A 10,090-nucleotide genomic window follows, 5' to 3' on the forward strand; every position below is an offset into this window, starting at 1 on the left:
ATTTTGGCTCACTAGAACATGACTATTTGCACATATTTCACACTTACAAATCTGGTAAATTCATTTAAATGAATTTTAAAAATGGTCTTAAGTCTGTATCACTTCTTCAAATGAAGAATGGAAAGCTTGTGTTTTCTTGCATTAAAAAAAAAAAGAGGGAAAACTGTAAACCACTTCATTCCCTACCTCCAACTCAAAAGACTAAGGTAGAAAATCGAAGGGGAAATGAGGCACTTCGTACAGCAGTAGACAATATACAAAGGAGCTAACACAAATGCAACAGATGATTGACAGTATGCTGTACATAATCCTCAAAAAAAAAACCAAACCAAAAAAACAAGCAGCAAGGAAGCAATTTTAAAATCAGCAAATAGTCAGTGATACTTCTAAATGGAAATAGACTTAAAGATTTTAGTCCATAGACATCCTTCTATCAGGCATTTTATAAGACGTGTAAAAAATTTGGTTTCTTAAGTTTTTACCCCAACCTTTTCAAGCATTCTTTTTCTCAGTTCTGGCTTTGTAAACAGAAGCAGGATGTCCTTCCTGGGAGTTGGTGTTCAGATGACAGCAGACTAAGGAAGCCGAGGAAGTTGTCCATCTAGGAAAACTTCAGGATTGGTTTAATTCCAGCTGTACAAGTCAGTCTACATGAAAATCAATCACTGTCCGATTCCTCTTTATACTTGGCTCTAATAGCTTGGCCATTCTGAAGTGGCATTTCTTCATAGTCACTCCTGTGAAACAGATACTTGTTAAAAATTCTGAATACAGTGTTCAGATAGGAAGTCCAAAATAAACAGGGAAGTTCTATTCTACATTGAGGCATCAAATTGTTATTCGGGCAAGAAGCTGTTATCTGTTTTCCTTCCTTGTTCTAGATAGGAACAATATATTGACTTCTCTGCAGAGGATGATGCATAAAAGTTATTCCAGTAACTACAAGCCACTTTTCACAAGGATTCTTATAGAAGCAAGCTGGTACTACTACTACTCATCTAACTAAACAAAGGCCAGCTATCTCAGCAAATGCCTATAGCTAATCTAGCACAAACTTGTTCAGGTTACTGCAGCATTAAGCCCATCCTCACTGTTCCAACCACTTTAGTGTCCTTGGTAAGAGGTGAAAACATCAAGGGCAGATAATAAGTTTGTTTAGTGTCCAGCACAGAGACACCTACCTCATCGGGATGGGTTTTAACTGCTACTGTAATTCTCATATTACATAAACTCACAGAAGTCCAGGAAGTTTTGCTAGATTTAATTATTCTTATTTCATTAAGTGATGGACACTTAAGAAGAGCCATTCTCCATCCCTAAAGCATTTACATATGAACTGCCTCTTTGCTAACTCCACCTGGCTCCTGCAGTCCTTCCCAGTTTAAAAGGAAGTACTTTCCTTTCACAGCTCTTGCTGCCCTCACTCCATGACCTGACAGTATCCTAATACTTACTTGTTTGCATCAGTGCCGTGGCAATCCCTTTTAGAAACCAGAAAGAGAAAAAAATAAAATAACATGCATTCTCATTGCATTTCTGTTTCAGAGTAAGGTTATATTTCTGTTCTTTAGGCAGAATACTTTCAGTAGCAACCTGCAAAGACTTCATTTATGTACTGAATATGGAATAGAACATTACGAAAGTAACACACCAAAAGTAAATCTCCATAGGTATTTTATGATCTTACCCATAAATCACATCATCATCTGAATCATTCAGCATAGAAAAAGCAGGGTTGTCTTTCAACTGTGATTCTGGAAAATACAAATAAGGGTTAATTTAGTGCATTAAATATAGAAACGTGGCTGTACTTCTAATCCAACACTGAAGCAAGACTTGACAACTTCCCAGAGAGTTACGACTACATTTCAACAAAACTATATCCAAACAGGAATTCTCTTCTTTAAATTCTTCACCCTTTAGCCACAACATCATGGTATTCTTAAGAGTTAAGGAGATGACATAACTATCTCATCTTATTTTTAGATAGATATTCTGCATGTTTTATAAGCAGATTTCCTCCTTTGTGCAGTTTCCTATGTCATATTATTTCAACCTGCACATAAGAGTAATTAAGTCAGACTTCATTATTTTTAATCATTATTCAAAAGTTCACATGTATTTAAAAAGCACAGACTTCATTAACTTCTTGGTTATTTCTAAATTACAAATTAAGTAGACCAAAATTGTAATCTTGTACGCAAGCTGATGATTAGCCAGTTATTTTTCATCCTCATAATAGATGAAGGACAGACTTGTGCCTTTATGGTGAGACAAAAGGAAGTACATACTTTCCACTGGCTATTTATGACAATTCCCTCTACCTTGTTTTAAGGCTTTAATTTCCTGCATAATCTGTGCTGCTTAGCTGCAGTTCATAATTATATGCAAGTAAAATTCAATCCAGGAATTTGCTATAAACATCTTTTTCCTCACAGCTTTTTACTTTCTGCCTTCTATAAACTAATACTTCTTCCAACCCAACAGCAAGTTTTTAACTTTACCCTCACCCAGCCATTTCTCTTGTTTTTCTTAATGGGAAAAATAGCATTTTTCTGTAACAGTTCCACCTATCTCTACTCTAAAAAGTTTAGAGAAAGGACCAGCTCCACTATTTAGTGCCTCCTCCCTGCATATCTCTCAGCATGCAAGATATTATTGGACAGGGTGCTAGATAATCTCATCTAAGCTCCCTTTCCCATGAAAGGCTGGACCAGATGATCTTTCCTGGTCCTTTCCAACTCGGGCTGTTCTGTGGTTCTATATCTTAAACTCAATGCTTAAAGTAGAGAATGCACTCAGTATAAACATTTATTTTACAGAATCTTTATCTGCTAGAGAGGGATAATGTTATATAATCAGCATGTGAGTCAGATTACATCCTCTACGTAGGAATGCAAAAACAGAAGTGCCACTGATTCAATCCTTCATTTCTCTTTACATGGGCACTATGCAGCCCTCTCCTCATAGCAAGTTCCCCAAAGTTTCCCCATGTAAAGAGATCAGCTTCACTCCTACTCTTCCAACAGCATATTACCTATTTCAGAGTCCAGTTTGCCAGCATGCCAATATATTAACCTTATTTTTAGAACGAAGTACAAGTACTGTTGCTCCTTAAGGATTGTCTGTGAGTCAGTGCAAAAGTTAGTGCATTATACGCACACATCGTATTGACTATAAGCGTGATCTAAGTGTGTAAGAATTCAAGTCTAGCTAATTAGTTGTATAAATTTTATGCATTCATTCATATTTGCAATACTAATTTGCTCAGGAACAGTGCAGCTTCTGCTTATGTTAACTCAAAGCAAATTGAAACTGTAATGAAACAACCAAAACACAAAGATGTTACACAGCGTCTGCTAATATGCCAGCTCTTGTAATCTAAGTTTGCCAGACAATTGCTTACACTTACCATATAGTGCATTCTTTGAGGGGGAATACACGAAGGCTAATGTGTAGAGATAAAAGTTCAATAAACCATAAAATGATAAGAATTCTGCTGGTAGTGTGTGTCAAGGATATTGCTCGATATAGTTTCACACATATTAACTTTGGATACAAGACCCAAACCATACCTAAGCTGTTTCAATGGAAAGAATGTTTACCTTACTAAAGTTTGAGAGCATGAATGGTAAACAAAACTGCGTGTTTTAAATTCCATGACAACAAATGTACCCAAGCTATTTCAAGGTAAAGCTCCCACTGAAGACAAAGCTTTGACTTTAACACAAGTTTACTCTTGAGTGGTGGAGTGCATGGTAAATTGAATAGTTCTGCCTTCAACGGTAAAAGAAAGCTGAGTAAGGGGGGTGTTCAGGTGGGGTTGTTTTGTTTTGTTTATTTTTGAAAAAGTTCTTCCTTGGCACAGCAATTGAGAAGGATGGAGAAAGAACTATCCATAGACAGAACACTGAAGGTGGTTTCTTGCCATCATTTTGGGAAAATACTAAAGGCTTTACATGTTGTTTTCTGCTAGCTCCCAACACATACGTAAGCTTATAAGTAGCCGGAGCAGTTGCAATTGCACAGGCATTTTCAGAAAGTAGAATGAACTAGGATCTTATGGTTCAGTTCAGGTCTAGAAATACATTTTGTAATCCTGTTGACATCATAAATAGTTTCTCTTAAGCCACTTAAATTCTCTGCTATGACCTCTTCCACATGTAGACTTAGACCAACACACAAACGCATTTTCAGTGACTTCTAAACTGTTAATTACTCAAATATTTTGGTACGCCCCATGCCAACTGATAGGTATACAGCAAACTGAATTCATGCAGCAAATACAGCCAAATTTGTCACAATAACTTGTTAAAATTACTTGAATGCATGCACATCTAGGCCTTCATTTCTTTTGAAGAGTATCAAACGCAGTTGTGATTTATGTGATATAAACAAATTAGACTGAAACTGTCTCAGCTCATAATCTTTACAAACAGCCATTACAAAATGCTGACACAAAACCTCAATCAAAATGGACTGAACTTCAAAAGCCCACCTAGAAATCAAATAGTCTCAGTCCTTAGGTACATGACTTTTAAGTACGTTCTGCATGAAAACAGATTAACATTTCTAGTTGAGCAGTATCACAACACAAGGATATAATTCTGATAATGAGTTGACAGCTCAGCAACAAAGTTGTCCTGTAGAACTTGTGCTCCAAAGCGTAGGTAGAGTATAACAATGCTGTGGAAAAAAGTTAAAGCATATAGGTGTACTGTGCCTTTAAACTGCAAAATTGAAATGGTAGCTGATAGGAGAATATATGAGAATATAATTTTGTTAACATGCTAACCATGTATTTTAAGACACGTTCGCTATCATAGTTCTAAATTAAGAATGACTCTTTTGTCATTAAAAGTCCGCAGTCAACTTGAGTAAAGTGGAACCCTCCTCCCCCGAGCCCCCAGTCCATTTCCCTCAGATTTCATCCACTATGGACAATACAAGAGTCACCGGTAATTTGAAACAACTTATTGGAGTGGGGGAGACAGATATTAACAATAATCTAAGAAACTAATTCTAAACTTCTGTTTTGACTAAGTGAAGCTTACAAAGCTCTGAAAGAGGTGAACAGTACACTGCAGACCACTCAGCAGTTCAGAAAACAACTAAGTGAACCTCTAAATTTTGCAGTGTATTGCTGCGGTAATGGTAATAATCTAAAGTTAGCTCTAAAAGCCTCAAGAAAGGTTGAAAAATTAACAAATGCTTGCTATAACAATCATATCAAAAGACATTCCTCAGTTTTACTGACAATTTTATTATCAACAGAAGGTATTCGAAGCCCTGAAAAAAAGGTTATAAAAGTTACAGTACTGAGAAATGTACTTTGAAAAGCCTTACCTAATGACAAGCACTACAAAGGTTAATGCAGTCAAGAATTTTAACCTGAGATCTGAAAAAGATTGAGAAAAGTTGTTATTAGTGAACTTACACCTATGCCTAAGAGAAGTAAGCCTGTTTGGAGAAGACTCAAAAGAAATATTCCTTACCAACATAAGGCATGTTACGAAGTTCTGAACATGCCCTCACTATCAAGAACAAAAGGTAGAGAATATATGTGGTTGCCACCACAAGGAAGAAGATTTTCATTCCCTGTAAGAAGAATGTTAGGTTTTATTATTTAATGAGATTTGGTTTACTCCTTCTTCCCTCAATAGATATCATTATGTCCCAAAGCACAACATAGAATGGTCCATTTACTCAGGGAAAGTAGACTCATGAAAGGAAGTAAAAAATGAGGATGGCTGTACATCAAGGTAGGTTTCTGGGAATGTAAAGAAAGGATGTTTAATAGGAGTCATGATTTTGTTCACTGAGTTCACAGTGAGCTGAATCTCAATGATTTTCTAAAAACACAGCTCCTGAGAACAATACAAGGACCCATATAAATCATATCTTCCTTTAAAACAAGAAAGTCTGAAATTTACTAGGATAGAGGATCTTGTCAAGAGTAAAGATGTACAAAACCGATGTAATAAGACACTTAAAAAAATTTCTTTCAATCCCAAGCGTCATGAGTCTCTGACTAAGCTTGTGGTGTTGAGTCTCCAGATTTGCAAGACAACTTACTCTTCTCATTGGGATGGAGCTCAATATGGCCTATGCATAATCTGAAGCAAAATTAAAAGTACCTTAGTCAGAATAAGACCACCTGACTAGCATTTGCTATTTCCTAAATTGTGTTACAGATTTTAATAGAAGAACAAACTCCATCTCCTTATATTGCCTAACTCCACCAAACAATTTAATAGCAAGAAAACATTTCTGACTTACCTGGAAGTTACCAGTGTCAACTCTGTATTGATATGTAGGATCATGTACTTCATTAACACTAGAAAAGATTCAAAATGAAAAAGTGGTACTTACACCATTGCAAAAGACAAGGTCAAAAAGCTGTACTGACCAAGAAACCCACTAACAAGGAAAAGGTTTAAAGTTACTATACAAAGTTTATAACTAAAGATTTTGGCTGTATAAATTAGTGCAATGCCATTGATTCCAATGGAGTCATGACAATTTGCATTATGTGACATCCCCCTTCTTCCCAAACCCAATTTTCAAGGCATATGGAAAATTTCAGTTGTGAACATGTCTAATCTCCCCAGTTATGTATAATCTTGTAAATTCCTACAAGAATTAAGGATTTAGTGTTTAACTTTATCCTTGGTGATAGAATTATACTTAAGAAATAACTGGTATAAGCCCTTCCCTCATAGCAATTCTGCTGATAGGGCATTAGCACGAGCATTTCCTGCAACTGCACTGCTTTCAACAATGTACAACGGCATGAAGAAGGTTGGAAGGTATCTTCCTTCTGAGAAATAAAATAAGAGGCAAACACTTGAGACTAAAAAGGTTTAGAAACTACAAATGTAACAAAACTGAGGAAGTTTTCTGGGTGGGGAATAGTGACACCTTTACATTAACACATTTTGGAAAAAAAGAGAAAAACATCAAACCAAGCAAAAGAACTCAGTTTTAAGGAGAGATAGCGTAGCTTGAATAAGCAGTGTCAATACCAATTCTGCAGGTTTAATAGTTGAGAAAGTTTGGTCCGACTGTGTAATAGTTAACTACAGACGTAGTGCTAGAGGGAGTATTGTAGGGAGTGACGACATATAGACGAAGTAGTGATTTCTAGATCTCACTCTGATTTATAAAATTAAGTACTACTAGATTGTCCATGCAGAATTCTGTTTTCAAATCAGTCACAATTTGAAAAACAGAAAGATGTAAGAATTTTAACTCCATTCCTATATCACTATCAGAGCATTAAGAAACAGATACCACTAATTATAAACAATCTTCTAATTCTTGAACACTCTCAGCTTGTTACCTTTGCACTAAATTTTAAGTTACTTACGTTTGCCATATTCCCAGTGTAACAGAGGCCAACCACAATAGTCCAACAATAAAGAATTTGGGCAGATAGAAAGTTAAGCACTTCCTTTCCCCCTGTTGAGAAAACAATAGTGCAGTGAAGTAGTGAACCCACATCTGAGATTTCATTCATTCTTGACAGAATGAAGTAACTATCATCTTTGTTTTGTTCAACTTGAACTAGATTGAGAGGCCTGCATAGATGATTACAGAAGACATACACTATAGGAATACACTCCAGAATTCATATTTATCTCATGCAGTATTTTAAAGAGATTTAAAAAACAATCAACTACCATATACAACAACAAAACACTTCAAGCAAGAACAAAGCATAATGGCATCATAATTCTGAAGACTGCCTTGCAATAGAGTGGACTGTCCCATCTATCTCATTTAGGCATGGTAGCCTCCAGACAATCTACTTTACCACAAATCATTTAAACTCCAAAGCTTCATGCCTCACATTGTATTTTAAGAATAAAATAAATATCTCTTTTTTAAAAATTTAGTTTCATCTTTGTCAGCTTTTGAGAGATCTGAAAAAACAAGTACTGTCCTCTCAGTAAGCAGTAGATAACGTTGCACACTTACCTGTACTCTTATACCATGGTAGACGCAAAGCCAGAACAACAACAGTGCACACAGAAACAGTGACTGGAACAGATCATCCAGCATTCCAGGAAACCAACTGTTCACCAGAAAAGAAAGGGGGAAAAATGGATCTGTAACAAAATAAGAAAACAAAAGTTAAAGAGAGGGGGGAAAGCATAGTCTTTTCCATTATGAAAAGTAAAGCAGAATGTATCTTCAGAGGAACAAAAAAACCTGGATTTTTCAAATTACACCAGTAAATGAAATTGAAGTTAGCTGTACCTTAAAGTGATTTACAAAGCAAATGGTGTCTCCAGCAGCAATCCTCTGTGCTGTAGAAGTAATCTGAAATGGTTGCCAACATTTCTAGAAGATTTCAGGTTTTATTAGACTTTCTACTAAACCACAGTTCTTGGCAATGACCTAAAATATTATGATAGAATGACTGAAAGGCAGATAGTCTTTTGGTACTGCTAGAGAGTGCTAGAATTTGATGTGGTTTACCAGACTAAAAGTAGCCTCCATTTTTAACTCAAGTGCAATTATCTGAAAAATGAAGAAGTAAGACTTAGCAGACAAACATAGAAATTGCACTTACATGTTGCTATATGAAAGTTTCAGTATGGTTGCAGCCACCTATTCCAATCAGAGCTTTAAACAAATAGAGTTGACATTCACGTGACTGAAAAGAATGAAATATGCCTACTCTTTATGCTCTTGAATTTGATACACTTAAAAAGGGTTGTTTTATTTGTTTGGTTGGTTTTTAATTAGTTTTCTGAAGCCTTATAAACAGCTGCTTATACATTCAAGGCCAAATTCCATTTTGCCTTCTCACTCTCCCTTTTTTAATATTTTTTTTTTTTAAACAAAGAAGCTTTCTAAAAATTCCAGGATACAAGTACCATTGTAAAGTAGCAGGAGGGGAAGGAGGATGGACATCCATTTCTGTTCAATACCCCAGTCTCTCATGGAGAATTTCCGCAGGGAATGTGCAAACAGACACTATAGAACAATAACAACAAAAATTTGTAAGGAAGGAATACAACCTTAATGGTTTTACCAGTGTAAAGAGATAACACAGCACATTGCAAAGGCAACTTCATGAGGTCTTTGTCACTGAGAACACTGTAAACCAGGAGCCACATCTCCTACCTTCTACTTCTGCTTCAAGTTTGCTGGCTTACCCCAATACTTAATCTTTCAAGCAAACAGAGACGGAAATCAGCTAGTACCACACAAATCAACAATGTATGAAAAAATGTTGCCTGATTACTGGTCACACACTACCAACAACTTCCACTTAAACTCACTTTTAAAAAACAGATTCCATATCACATTCCTGATGGGATGCGCCCGCAAGTGCTGAGAGAGCTGGCAGATGTTATTGCTAGACCACTCTCCATCACCTTTGAAAGGTCATGGGGAACAGGAGAGGTGCCTGAGGACTGCAGAAAGGCTGACATCTCTCCAGTCTTCAAAAAGGGCAAGAAGGAGGACTCAGGGAACTACAGACCGGTCAGTCTCACATCGGTCCCTGGGAAGGTAATGGAGCAACTCATTCTGGATGTCCTATCCAAACACGTTGAGGAACAGGGAGTTATTGGAAGTGGTCAACACAGATTTACCAAGGGTAAATCATGTTTGACCAATTTGATGGCCTTCTATGGTGATGTAACTGGTTGGCTGGATGAGGGGAGAGCCGTAGATGTCATCTACCTTGACTTTAGCAAGGCTTTTGACACTGTCTCCCATAACATCCTCATTAGGAAGCTGAGGAAGTGCAGGTTAGATGAGGTGACAGTGAGGTGGATTGAGAGCTGGCTGTGTGACAGGACTCAGAGGGTTGTGATCAGTGGCATGAAGTCTAGCTGGAGGCCTGTAACCAGTGGTGTCCCCCAGGGGTCAATACTCGGTCCAATTTTGTTTAATATATTCATTAATGACCTGGACGAGGGGACAGAGTGTATCCTCAGCAAGTTCGCTGATGATACCAAACTGGGAGGGGTGGCTGACTCTCCAGAGGGCCGCGCTGCCATCCAGCATGACCTGGACAGGCTGGAGAGCTGGGCAGAGAAGAACCTAATGAGGTTCAACAAAAGCAAGTGCA

At 37.1% G+C, this 10,090-nt stretch overlaps 1 protein-coding gene across 1 annotated transcript in view; it reads right to left on the reverse strand.

Annotated features, from left to right (window-relative positions):
* Window positions 1–658: 658 nt before the first annotated feature.
* The window catches only part of TMEM181 (transmembrane protein 181), a 26,463-nt gene continuing 17,031 nt past the window's right edge, over window positions 659–10,090 (reverse strand). The window contains exons 8-17 of the mRNA XM_009882317.1: window positions 8,886–8,985; window positions 7,981–8,111; window positions 7,370–7,461; window positions 6,280–6,337; window positions 5,496–5,598; window positions 5,347–5,398; window positions 4,604–4,686; window positions 3,413–3,502; window positions 1,688–1,754; window positions 659–737 (exon numbers count right to left, since the gene is read on the reverse strand). Of these exons, the coding sequence (XP_009880619.1) occupies window positions 659–737; window positions 1,688–1,754; window positions 3,413–3,502; window positions 4,604–4,686; window positions 5,347–5,398; window positions 5,496–5,598; window positions 6,280–6,337; window positions 7,370–7,461; window positions 7,981–8,111; window positions 8,886–8,985 (855 nt within the window). The remainder of the gene's footprint in view (window positions 738–1,687; window positions 1,755–3,412; window positions 3,503–4,603; window positions 4,687–5,346; window positions 5,399–5,495; window positions 5,599–6,279; window positions 6,338–7,369; window positions 7,462–7,980; window positions 8,112–8,885; window positions 8,986–10,090) is intronic.

This window comes from Charadrius vociferus, unplaced genomic scaffold, assembly GCF_000708025.1.
Source record: "Charadrius vociferus isolate BGI_N301 unplaced genomic scaffold, ASM70802v2 scaffold13, whole genome shotgun sequence".
NCBI classification, from domain to species: Eukaryota; Metazoa; Chordata; class Aves; order Charadriiformes; family Charadriidae; genus Charadrius; species Charadrius vociferus.